General features: G+C 43.1%; 1 protein-coding gene across 3 annotated transcripts in view; it reads left to right on the top strand.

The window, feature by feature from the left end:
* The window catches only part of TMEM47 (transmembrane protein 47), a 149800-nt gene that overhangs the window by 79072 nt on the left and 56905 nt on the right, over positions 1 to 13823 (top strand). For all 3 annotated transcript variants that reach the window (XR_015871969.1, XR_015871968.1, XM_088454199.1), the window contains exon 2: positions 10486 to 10626. Coding sequence is in view for 1 of the 3 variants with exons in the window: in XM_088454199.1 (XP_088310325.1) it covers positions 10486 to 10626 (141 nt within the window). In the remaining 2 variants the exon portion in view is untranslated. The remainder of the gene's footprint in view (positions 1 to 10485; positions 10627 to 13823) is intronic.

The following is a 13823-nucleotide window of genomic DNA, read 5'->3' as shown; positions in this document are numbered from 1 at the left end:
TCTTCTGAATTCAATGCTAACACAATGATCTCTTGCTAATGGGCATGTAATACATATAGATTCCGCAAAGCACCTCCTGTATTAGGCCATCTCTCCATCCAGCACATACTGTATATAAAATGACCATGTGTAATAATCTTAAGGTCGTTGGTCAGATCGTTTGTCAGATTGGACAGTTTATGCAAGATATCGTTTGTCAGGGAGTGCAGGGGAGTTCAAGGGAAATCGTTAATGACATCACATCTTTTGCGAGTCATCTAGTGTGTAGGCACCTTAATAATAGCCAATAATCAAGCGTATGATTTCAACTTGTAGTTTTGAGATAACAATTTCGACACTATTTTCTCTTTTTCCAACCAGTGTAAGAATAACAAAGAAAATATTGCAGCGACTTCTATAATAATGTGGAAAATAGACAGAAAGATAGAAAGGGGTAAGGGGGGGGTGTAAAACAAAAAGGGGAAAAAGGAAAGAGCAAAAAGGGGATGAAGGGGAGTAAGATGGCAAGGGGATATGAGCCATGCACTCCCAGGTCCAAGGCCATCGTTGTTTAAGTGTAGGTAATTGGTGGATCCTGTAGAAGCATCCTAGTTTCATACCATTGTGTTGATTTGAAACATTGTTGTATTTGTCTTTTCATCTCAGAATTTAAAGTAATAATAAAGCTTTCCCATTTTGAGAAGAACTGCTCTGTTTTCTTTTTCTTGTAAAGAGAGTAGTCAACCAAATCCATTTTGAAGATATTGAATAATTTCTCTTTGAACATGAAGAAAGGGTAGGATGAAACCATTGTTGGACCATACATTATTTAGCTACCGTACAGCCGAGATAATCAACAATAGTTTTTTACAGCCCTTGGAAACTCTAGCTGTTCCCGGAATGTATCCCAACACTGCCCTTTCTGGCATTAATGGAAGATAATTGACTAAGGTTGCTAACACATACTGCTTCACTTCGATCCAAAATCTTTTAATAACCCTACAGTCCCATAGGCAATGATATAAAGATGCCTCCAAATGGGTACATGTGGGACACACAGCGGAGGTTGCGATGCCGATTAGGTGACAATGCTTGGGAGAAAGATAATCCCTATAAAGTAGTCTGTAGAACATCTGTCTATAGGTCGTAGCAGTCAATGTTCAAAGGGAATATTTTATTGTACGCAAAATATTAGCCTCCATTAGATTCGGAAGGCAGGTCTCCTGTTCTGGTCCCGGGCGCCTTCTCAATCAATCTGAAAAAGGGACTACGGGACTGGCACATGCGCACTAGTGGCAGGAAGCTGCACATGTGTATATCACCGTCTGCCAAAGGGCTGCATCATCTGCAGCCCCTTGGAGCCAGTTAGGGCTGGTCGAAATGATAGAGGAGTGGCTTTCTACTGGAAGCTGCTCTCTGCTAATAGCAGCCTGGACTGGCAGTCCCAGGGGGAGGAGACACCTCCCCCTGAGACTGCCTGTCTTTTAAGTGACTGGCAGGTAACACTTCCAATGGGAAGCCACTGCCAGTCACAGTGTAGCTAGTGCAGTCACGGACATTAACTGGCTCACTGAGGTGATGGATTTTACTGGGGGTGGGGGCTGCCCCTAGGAAAAATCTGCCACTGACCAGAATTTAAAGCAGCTTCCTGCTCACTTTTCACTAAGTTTTCTCCAGTAGGATCCCAGTACTAACAATCAACTGGGGCTTCTACCTTAATGATGTTTGCAAGAGGACAGAAGAAATCCTGTGAATAGATTAAAACAACAGCAGGCTCCAGATTGGATGCCAGTACCTTGTCCATTCATAAGTTGACTTTACTTTGCAGTCAGTTGGTTCCTGGTGCACCTATAGTACTGCAGAAGACCCACGTCACAGCTGATTATAACTGCTTAGACACTACTGAATAGATCAAATTATGGAGAAACCTCACTAAGATCCTAATATGTGGGAAAACTCAGTATATTTATGTTTGTAAGTCAATTTTGTATAATTCTTCATTAACACGGGTAGAAGCAAATACACATGTGCCTTTCTGTTTACTATGTAAAAGATTGCTCTGAATTGTAGAGTTCCATTGTTTTAGTGTTTTACATTTTACAAGAATGCAAACTTGGCTGGACTTGCAAGCCAGCTGCACCTCAAGTGACTAAATAGATTTACTAAGTAAAGCCTGGAAAACACTGTCTGATTTTTTTGAATGGGCTAACAAACGGGGCAATTTTTTTGAAAATCGAAAAGCCAGATATTACGCCAAACCACACTGATTTTGCATATGTTTGTCTACAAGGAGTATGACGTATTCACAGGAAAACATAAGCAATATGGTATGATTATCGAGAATGCACAGACATGTCTCGATATCAGGATATTAAGGGCGAGATTTTTTGTCTTGGCCGGCCGATCGGATAATCATAGGAATGCGATTATCAAAGGAATGCGTTTTTTAAGTCTTTTATTGGTGAAACACTGAAACACGCATGCCTACACACTATGCAATAACTTAGGCCGATCACCTGATTATTGGCAAATTGGACCAATAATTGTATAGTGTGTACCTAGCTTTAGAACCTATTTTTCTTGAAAAGAAAGGCATTGATTTCAGGCAAAGCAATATGTGCCCATGACAGATCATTGTCAGTTTTAGGGGAAGGAAACTGAATGATATTTAGAAGTATAAAGAAATTTGCATGTTGATTTTTGGGAAAGTAAAGGAACATGGATTTTACTAACAGACCTTTATTTGGGTAAAGACAGGTACAACCTGCTCATTGGCAAAAATATTGTAATAGCCAAATAACTGTAAAAGCAGACCAAAATTACCTGTAGTTTTATATGCATAGTTTTTCATCAGTTGCATATAGAATTAAATTGAGCTATACTTATAGTGGGGTGTACTTGTATTTCATTCTGCATATTCTGACATACTCTAAATTGTACATATTGATTGCCGTTTAAGAGCTGATTTTGTCATTACTTATTCTATCTCTTGTAAAACCATGCAGTGCATTTTCTCAGCAGGGGTTTATAGAAAACAGCATCTGACACATTGTTGATAAATGTATTTTTTTTCATTTGCTTTCAATGTTCCATTTGAATAGACGATAATGTATCTGTTGTTCTGTTTTCTGCCTGCTATAACTCATGCATGCATCAGTTGTTTTCAGGCTGCCAGAAATGCATTTCTGCTTGAAATTGATTTACTTCTATTCAGAAGAAATTTGGCATAGTTTACATTGCAAATTCTTTCCTAAGAATGAGGTATAATAGTTATCATTTTTGTGGCTCACCATACTGAAAATTGTAGCTGTGCAGTAAACCCATATTATACATGTTACCAGCTACTTGGCAATTTTAATGCCATATGTGAACACACAACAAAACTGGTTTTCAGCGCTTGTCACCATCACTGTATATGTGTGTGTATCCAGCAAAGGAAAGCATATTGAATTTGTTCATATTTTGAAAAAAAAAAAAACATTTTGCAGGCCAGTTTCTACACTACCATATGTTTCAAACACCATTAAATTGCAGTTAAAATTATCTCACCTCCCATATACTGTACAGAGGCTAACACTCGGCCTAACCGCCCCCTCCAGCCCTGGTCTTCTCCATATGCACCAAAGACATCTTGTTGAAGGCCAGCCAATGTTCGCTATCCAGCCACATTTAAAGTTTATGGAAACGGAGCTGGATCTGGCAGCCCTCAGTCACCTGCAACTCTCTGGTCTGTTTCAGTTTGTGTCTGTGTTGTTACTCTCCAGCTTGAAGGCAAAGATGAGGGGCAGCTGCTTACTTGAAGTGGATTCAGCCTGGAAGGCACACAGTGCTGGCATGGAAATGAAGATGATGACACTGGTTGAGCATGGAGGCTTTAGGCCTGGAAAAGGGCTTAGGTACGGGATGCTGGTGCTCAGGATCCCAGCGTTCAGAATCCTGACACTGGCATTCTCACAGGGTTAAAATACCAACAGCGGCCAGTAATTACCCTAACCCAACCCCTACTCCTAAAACTAACCATCCCTCCCTGCATCCTAAACCTAACCCCCCCCAGTGCCTAAACCTAACCCTCCCCCCAGTGCCTAACCCTAACCCCTAACCCTCCCACTAGCCCCACAACTTACCATCAGGATGCCGGTACCGGAATTCTGATTGGTGTTGGGATTCTGGTGCCGGCAATCTGAGCGTCGGTACCCCGACAGCCGGCATTTCAACTACCTTGCTGGAAAAGGCATGTGTGCAATTCTGTACAGCCACAGCCAGGTTTGCCTGTAGCGAGCAACCCTCTGGTATGTGTATTTTTCTAGCCATGCCCATTGCACAGTAACTGCCCCTTAGTTATTTTTACTAACCCCCCCACTTTAAGCACAAGAATGTTTTCCTTTAACAGGTCACTTTCCAGTACATGACAGTCCTCATCCCATATATGACAGGCCACACAGCTTACTTCACAGTTTACACTACTAATTTTCAAATTCCCACCCAAATTCTACAAATCTACACTCACAGTGGTAAATACAGGAGCACACAGTGACTAGACGGGGAGGGGAGGTGTTTATCAGCAGACACAGCAAACAAGCTGCTTCACCAGGTACCTAAGCCATATGCCGCTGCTTTTAAATCAATGTAGAGGGTAAATTCAGGCATCCACTTGAGACTGAAGTGCTTCAAAACAAATAGGCTTTTATTCCAGCAAATAGGTACAGCCAGTGCTATAGCTTTTTACAAACAGGAGTACAAACAGCAATTCAGGAGCACTGTACATGGTAATATAGCATCACAGAAGACAGCAATATGGTAGGTCAGGTTATGCAACATCCAGTACATAGAGGGGTGTCAAAGGGGCACACCCTCTTATCTCTCCTCCTGAATAACCCCTTAACCATAGTTGCCTACCCTCCTGCATCCTGCGGCTCCTGGATCACTGTCTTTATTCCTGCTGCCATGGATTGTAAATCATAAATCCTGCATTCTTCACTGCAGGTCAACTCAACCTGCTGGGAAACCAACAAGGCATTGAAGAGCAAAAACAATCACTGTGACTGCTGTTGTCGTGAAAAGATGGATTTTGCATCTGCATGGGCATAACTGCACCTGATGCAAATGGTATAAACATGTAACTTGTTGTTTCTTTCTGTTTCTGTAACTTGGTATGGAATGTTCTGTGTGTAGAAAATGACAAGCCATTTTAACAAAGGTTGAAAGAGAGGTTATAGGAAGTTGTCTTCCTGTTCAGCCATAAATGTCCAATGACACTGTTTACATTGTATGTACAATCTATCTATTCTCTGTAGAAGAAATGCTTTTCAAAGTGTATAACTGAGAGTTAATGGACTGGCTAGTGTTTACTTATTGTCCTAGGCTCAGGGTACAAGTTGTTAATGTCTGTGGTTTCCTCACTTGAAGCAGGGATCAAAGCATGGAATCTGATTATAACCAGGGGCGTAGAGAGCCATGCGGGCCCCGGTAAAGAGGGGGGCGTGGCCTAATTTCAGGAGGCGTGACCACGCCCCCTTGAAAAAAAAAGATAATTTTGCAGCGCCGCGAAGCAGCGCTGCGTGCCGGGGAGGGGGTGCTGTGAGCCCCTCAGCCCAGCGCAAAGCCAGTGGGGGGCACGATCAGTGTGATCGCTCCCCCCTTCAGGCATAGGTGATTGCTGTGGCTGCTACTTAGCAGCCGCAAGCAATCAACCGCTGCAGTCCAGCACACGCTGTGTGCTGTGCTGCTGCAGAGGGAGGGAGGGAGGGAGGAAGTGAGGGGGGGGGCGGTGCCAGACCTGGGCCCCCGCCGGGCCCCTACCGGGCCCCTCTGGAAGCCCGGGCCCGGGTAAACTGTACCCGCCCCCCCCCCCCTCTCAGCGCCCATGGTTATAACTCCACATGGGGTCAGGCTTACAGGCCAAGGAGAGACAGACCGACCAGCCAGGTGTCAAATCTCTCCCCTAGCCATCTGTAAGAAGTGTCCAGTTCTGCGGACACAGAGCTAATTTCTAACCTCCAAACAGGATAGAGTGAGCAATGATTAATTAAATGAACTAACTCCTGCTTAATTGACCAAGAAACCCTGTGTTTCACTCACCTAAGCAAACTTGATTGTCATTTGCTTTCATACCTTACCAGATTTTCATTCCAACCAATCAAGTAGTTGGATGGTTGGACAGAAAATCTTTACATGTGTATGCAGCATTAGCCATTCTTCTAATGTTGGAAATTTCCACCCTGCCACAAAGTGTTTTCTTTTTAAAACTGGATAATCATGATTATACACAGACACATGCATATGTATTTCATCGCACTACACCTATCTCCACTCAGGGCCAGATTAATAATGGAGAAGATGGAGGCCCAGCTCCAGGTCTCCACATAAAAATAGGAACATCATCATGACCGCATGATGATGACCAGCTCCATGACTGGTCACACAGTCAGCCATAAATCATAGATATTGAAATTGTATTTCTAGTTTTCTTAAAAAATTATAAATTGTTTCACTTTGAATGTATTTAGAGATACAGTGGGGCTAATAGTGTAGGGGTGTACACACCCACATGGATCTGGCCACTCCCACACAGAACTGGACACAGCTCCTCCCCTTCTCAGTTAACTTGAACATTTCCAGCCCCAGGACCATGTGGCTCTTAATACGGCCTTGCCCCCCACCGCCAGATATAATGTTATAGGTGTAAAGTTCCCAAGTTAAAATTACAGCACAGGACAGACTTTAAAAGTTTTGAAGTGTTTCTGTTTTCTTTACACATTACACTGACTTACAGAAGATTGCTGTTACCAACCATTGAATGCAATCATACCAATCACTGTTTAGTGTGAATCATACTTGCCTATCCTCCCAATTCAGTCGGGAGCCTCCCGAAAATCAGGTGCCGCTCCCGGCCCCCCAGAAAGGCAGGCAAGCCCCCCAGTCCCCACCCCCCCTGCACAGTTACATTATAAACCCTGGCAGCAGGGGGGGGCGGTGATGCGATTCAGGCTGAATTGCGTCATCATGGCCCTTCCCACTGCTTCACAATGCCATTAATATCGGCATTGTGGTGAGTTGGCGGGGCCAAGGTGACACGATCGCACTGTCACGCCCCATGCTCCACCCCAATTGATGCGTCATTGTCGGGACACACCCCCCTTTGTCGCGACATGCCCCCCATTGTGGAAGGCTGACAGCTCACTCCAGGAAGGAGGGAGCTAATAGTCAGCAAGTATGGTGTGAAGGGTTCTCCAACAGTTGGCCACCTTTCCTGCAGCTGCCGACTTCACTCCACCATATGTGGGGAGGTTTGAGTTTCATGTATTGACGTCTGAGTGTAGGGTGAATGTGGAGTATTTTGGTACATGTGGATCTTGAAATATGTCATGCTGTCTACACTGATGTACAGTAAAGTGTGTTACTACATTCTATTTCTTTACTATGTAATATCTGTTACAATGGTGATTTCATCGAGATGGTGCAAGTTCAGAATTCATGTTTCAGAGTAGAATCTGCACAGCATAGTGGCAAATGACTTTATATGTAGCTTTTTTATTTTACATAGCAAAGCTTCTGTCACTGCTCGTACCTTTTTCTAGGCCTAAACAACTCTTACTGTACATTCATAAAATGGGGATCCGGTCTAAAGATCTACAGTAAAAAGGTAGACAATGTCTAGATAGACCCCAGATGTTAGACAGTAATAGGTTAACAGGGACATATTGTCGACACATTAAAGGTCGACATGTAAGAAGGTCGACATGTACAAATTGTCAACAGTGTCAAAAGTTTGACCTGAAAATGGTTGACTGAAAAATGGTCGACACATGATTTTTTTTGTTTTTTTAGGGTTAGGGTTAGGTTTAGGGTTAGTGTTAGGCATTTACCGGAGGGTCAGGGTTAGGCACTTTCCTCAACGGTCAGGGTTAGGCACCAGGAGGAAGGGTTAGGGTTAGGCACTTACCAGACAGTTAGGGTTAAGCACTAGAAAGGACAGTTAGGGTCAGGCATCTACCCCGACAGTTAGGTTTAGGCGCCAGGAGGGAGGGTTAGGGTTAGGCACCAAGGGGAGGGTTAGGGTGTAGATTAGGGTTATAAAAAACATAAAACATGTGTCGACCATTTTTGTGTCTTCCATTTACACATTGACCTTTTGACACTGTCGACCATTTGTACCTGTCAACCTTCTTACATGTCGACCTTTAGTGTGTCGACCTTTTGTCCCTGTCGACCTAATATCTCTGTCAACTTATTGACTGTCTAATGTAATAGGGTGAGAGTTTAGAAAATGTGAGAGTTTTATCACACTTTTTTAAACTCGGCCAATGTAACAGAGTCCGACGAACAAAGCAACAGAGCAAACTTGCATGTTTTTCAGACTCAAAAAACTCTCACGATTTAAAATCTCATCCAGATGTTTTCCCATTTTGAAGATAAAACTCGACCAATGTGAGAGATTACTGCTAAACTCTCAAATTTTTTGAACTCTCACCCTATTACATTTGGCCCCTGGTGTGTATCTAGTCATTGTCTACCTATTTACTGTAGATCTTTCAATCCATATCCCATAAAATTTAATTATTCCATACATTACATTTCTTTCTTTTTTAGGTGTAGAACAGAACCAAAAACTTAATTTATATATTTTAACACTGAAACTGTATGTGAAGTACAGTATTTGCTTGGTGTTTTTTTTCATATACAGCCTATTATGGATTAATGAATGATGTGTCTTCCTCAACCATTGCTGGGATCCTCAGGGATATTCACTGTGCCCATGACAACTTTCTGATAAATTACATTACATTTTCTACATATGTATGTGATAAATAATTCATTAATGTATAATATGCTGCATATGAACAAAACATCAAGCATTTTACTGCATTTCATATATAGTTACATTTTTAAGTGACATACAAATAAAGTTTATGGTTGTGTTGTACACTAAAATAATTTTTTGAAGACAATTCTAGCATTAAATAATGCATTGGTCTATGTTGTGTTTTGTTTTATGTTGATAAATATTATAATTTATTTATTTATCTGCTTGCACATTTATGTTTTTCTCCTTGGATAGGTAATTTTTTTATGTACTTAATTCTTTTTTAATACACAATAACAATAACTATTAATTTATAGAGCATGGCAATGTTGTTTTTTTATATTAATTGCTAGTGGGCTTTTTTAAATTTTTAGTTTCCGTTTTTCAATTTGCTTTTAAACTTTGTGTAAATAATACGTACTATTAGAGATTCTGCAGTTGATGCAGACACACTACAATGGCACTTTATGTACCATATCTTTTGTGAAGTCTGCTCATGCCCAGAAAGTGGACAGGACTATGCAGACTGAGACACAGATGTATATACACGTGAAAAAATTTTTTTTTGTTTTGGACACAAGACAAAGAGTTGTTTCTGCTATACTAGAGAGTTTTCTGAAGTTGTATTTCTGAATTATTGAGAGTGCATAAAGTGTCAAGAAAAAATCTGTGAACCTTTTGGGATTACCTGAAACTGCATATACTGTATTTGTCATAATATCTGATCTGATCTTCATCTAAGTCATAAGAATAGACACAGTCTGCTTAAACTAATAACACACAATCAATTTTATGTTTTGATTTATTTATTGAATGTGTAAAACATTCCCAGTTCATGGTGGAAAAAGTATGGGACCTGATAGATTTAATAGCTGGTTGACCATCCTTTGGCAGCAATAACTTCAACTAAACATCTCCTGTGGCTGCAGATTAAACTTGCACAATGACCAGTAGGAATTTTGGATCATTCATCCTTACAAAAATGTTTCAGTTCAGCAATATTCTTGGGATGTCTGTTGTGAACCACTTTCTTCAGCTCATACCACATTATCTCAGTTAGGTTGAGGTTGTGCTCAGGGGCCCTGACTGGGCACTCCAGAAGGCACATTTCTTTCTATTGAAGCCATTCATTTGTTGATTTACTTCTGTGTTTGTGGTTGATGTCCTGTTGCATCACCTAAGTTCCATTGACCTTCAATTGGGGAACAGCTAGCCTTCTACTGCAAATGTCTTGAGAAACTTTGGAATTTATGTTTCTATCATTGAGGTGCTATAGGGCCTCTATGATTACGTAAAGGCAAATGAACAATGCTGAACTCATTTTTATACATTTTCGTGGATATGCTTTGTATAGATTCCTGTAAATGGTAACTGTATAAACAGATATGACTCCTAATTGGCGAGTTTCAGTGTAAGTGTTCACACTTATTGTATCAATTAAATATATATATATATATATATATATACTGTATACTCTGTTAGGTTTAAGTAAAAACAAAGTTTGGACCAGCAGACCATTGGAGTAGTAAATATATATATATATATATATATACATATACATATATATATATATATATATATATATATATATGTGTGTGTGTATTTTAAATGCTTGTTTCTTTAATATTTATTTAATATTGTGCTAGATAATATGTTATATTATTACATTATTCATACTTTCACTTTTTGTTTCTCTTCTGTAGATTGGCAGATTGCGACCCTTGCCTTACTACTCGGTGGTGCTGCCATTATTCTCATTGCATTCCTTATTGGCTTAGTCTCCATTTGTGTGGGATCTCGCAGGCGGTTCTACAGACCAGTGGCAGTCATGCTTTTCGCTGCAGGTAACTCAGTCATATTGTTGCAGATGCAGAACTACCAATTAAGGGGAAAAGATAGCATCTCAGATGTACTAAGCCTTGGAGAGAGGTAAAGTACCATCCTATAAGTTCCTAACTGCACTTTACAGGCTGTGTTTGAAAAATGACAGTTAGGAGCTGATTGTTTGGTTCTTTATCTATCTACACTGTATCCAGTGACGTAACTATAAATTTTGCTCCCCCATGCCAAAAAAGTTTCAGGCGCCCCCCCCGCCCAAAGATCAAACACACCCAAAGACGACGTTTAAGGTGTGTGGTTACATGATACAGCAACGTGCCTTACACATTATGACACAATAAGTAATGCCACTTAGAACACATTATGCCACACAGCAATGCCCCTTACACATGCCACACAATAATGCCACGTATAACACATAATGACATACAGTAAAGCCCTTATAACAAATTTATGCCATGCTGTAATGCCCCTATTTCACATTATGCCACACTGTAATACCACATACAACACATTATGTCACACAGTAATGCCCCTTACACATTATGCCACACAGTAATGCCCCTAATAGCACATTGTGCACACAGTAATGCCAAATATACATTATGCCAAACAGTAATGCCCATTACATCCCTCCCTGAAGTAGATCTTACCTCACCAACCCTCCTCTCTGCTCCTGTAAGTCTGTCACCTCAGCTCAAGACAGGTTGCACAGTTTTCATGTCCGTGTAGAACCAGATTATTGGGAACATAGTAAACTGTGTGTATCAAGTTAGTGCCTCTTATACAGTGCCCCCTGTAGTTGTGCCCCAAAATGCAATGCCCCCTATACTAGTGCCCCTTATGCAATGCCCCCTGTAATAGTGCCCCTTATGCAATGTCCCCTGTAGTAGTGCCCATTATGCAGGGCCCCCTGTAGTTGTGCCCATTAAAGCAGTGCCCCCTGTAGTTGTGTCCCATATGCAATGCCCCCTATACTAGTGCCCCTTATGCAATGCCCCCTGTAATAGTGCCCCTTATGCAATGCCCCCTGTAGTAGTGTCCATTATGCAGGGCCCCTGTAATTGTGCCCATTAAAGTAGTGCCCCCTGTAGATGTGCCCATTTGCAGTGCCCCTTGTAGTTGTGCCACTTCAAGTAGTGCCCCCTGTAGTTGTGCCCATTTTAGTAGTGCCCCCTGTAGTTGTGCCCAGTAGTTGCCCCCTGTAGTTGCCCTCAGTAGTGAATCCCCTGTAGGTAGCCCCCTGTAGTTGCACCCAGTAGTTGCCCCCAGTAGTTGCCCCCAGTAGTGAGCCCGCTGTAGTTGCCCCCTGTGGTTGCCCCCAGTAGTGAGCCCCCTGTGGTTGCCCCCAGTAGTGAGTCCCCTGTAGTTGCCCCCAGTAGTGAGCCCCCTGTAGTTGCCCCCTGTAGTGAGCCCCCTGTAGTTGCCCCCAGTAGTGAGCCCCCTGTAGTTGCACCTAGTTGATTCCAATAGTGAGCCCCCAGTAGTGAGCCCCCTGTAGTGAGCCCCCTGTAGTGAGCCCCCTGTAGTGAGCTCCCCGTAGTTGCCCCCAGTAGTGAGCCCCCTGTAGTTGACCCCTGTGGTTGCCCCCAGTAGTGAGCCCCCTGTAGTTGCCCCCAGTAGTGAGCCCCCTGTAGTTGCACCTAGTTGATTCCAATAGTGAGCCCCCTGTAGTGAGCCCCCTGTAGTGAACCCCCTGTAGTGAGCTCCCCATAGTTGCCCCCAGTAGTTAGCCCCCTGTAGTTACCCCCTGTGGTTGCCCCCAGTAGTGAGCCCCCTGTGGTTGCCCCCAGTAGTGAGCCCCCTGTAGTTGCCCCCAGTAGTGAGCCCCCTGTAGTTGCACCTAGTTGATCCCAATAGTGAACCCCCAGTAGTGAGCCCCCTGTAGTGAGCTCCCCGTAGTTGCCCACAGTAGTTAGCCCCCTGTAGTTGCTCCCCCCCCGTGTGCACGCAAACACACACAAAAAAAACACTTACCTTTATCCCCGCTCCAGTGCTGCTGCCGTCCATACCCCTTCCATACCCCAGCATCCGCTCCTCGGCACTATGGGAGTGATGTCATTACGTCACTCCCATAGTGCTCTGCGGGACCCGGAAGACGGAGCTTACTCCTGAGCTCCATCTCCGGCGTCCGCTCCTCGGCACTATGGGAGTGACGTCATGACGTCACTCCCATAGTGCCCTGCGGGACCCGGAAGACGGAGGGAGCTCCATCCTCTGGCTGCCACCAGGGGTTTGAATAGGAGCCGGGCGCACGCTGGTAACACACTCAGCGGGCACCTGGCAGATGGAGGGTGCAGAGGGTGTGACCGCACCCCCTGCACCCTCCGTAGTTACGGGAGTTCCGCCACTGAGTGGCGTAACTACTGCCCCCGTCGCACCCAAGCTACCCAGCACCTCCAAGCCACTGCGGGGACTGAGGGGGCAGTAGTTACGCCACTGACTGTATCTCTCGCCACGGCTTAGTACATCTACCCCATATATAAACACAGCATGGTCATTTACAATTAGATAGCTACGGTAAAATAAGATTTTGTAAAGCACCAAATATATCAAATTTATGGGTCTAGTTAACATGAACTTGTGTAATTCTAGAATGTCCTACGACAGCAATTTACTAAGCCGGGGTTCCTCTAGTCAGAAAAGTTTGCTAGCTGCCAGGGAAATATTATAGCAACATGCACATGAATGGCTAAAGCCTGTGCATGCGCACAGTAGTTTGAACTGGCAGGGATCCAGTTATACCTCTCCAGCTTCGCTGGGTCCCCTTTGCCGGGTATAGCTAATGCTATCCTGTGGTGTTGTTATCTACTTAGAGGTTTATCAGGATGGCGGTAACCAGTGCAAAATAGGTCAAATATTCATTAAACGAAGAAAAACGGAGATAAGCCTTTTGGTGTTTGCCGGAGAATGGTTTTTCTCAACTTTATAAATAGACATTTCCAAATTTGCAAGTCATAGCAGATCCTTTTTGTCACACAAAGCTCTAGAGCAGTGGTTCTCAAACTCGGTCCTCAGAACACCACACAGTTTGCGTTTTCCTGGTCGCCTAGCAGGTGACACATTCTAAAATATCCACAGGTGGAGATAATTATTTCACTTGTGATTCTGTGAGGGAACCTGGAAAACATGCACTGTTTGGAGTCTTGAGGACCGAGTTTGGGAACCTGTGCTCTAGAGTATCATCTACTTCTAGTGGGAC

This window comes from Taudactylus pleione, unplaced genomic scaffold, assembly GCF_031769625.1.
Source record: "Taudactylus pleione unplaced genomic scaffold, aTauple2 ptg000609l, whole genome shotgun sequence".
Taxonomy (NCBI): domain Eukaryota; kingdom Metazoa; phylum Chordata; class Amphibia; order Anura; family Myobatrachidae; genus Taudactylus; species Taudactylus pleione.
The sequence above is the reverse complement of the archived record's forward strand: the minus strand, read 5'-3'. Positions and strand labels throughout refer to the sequence as shown.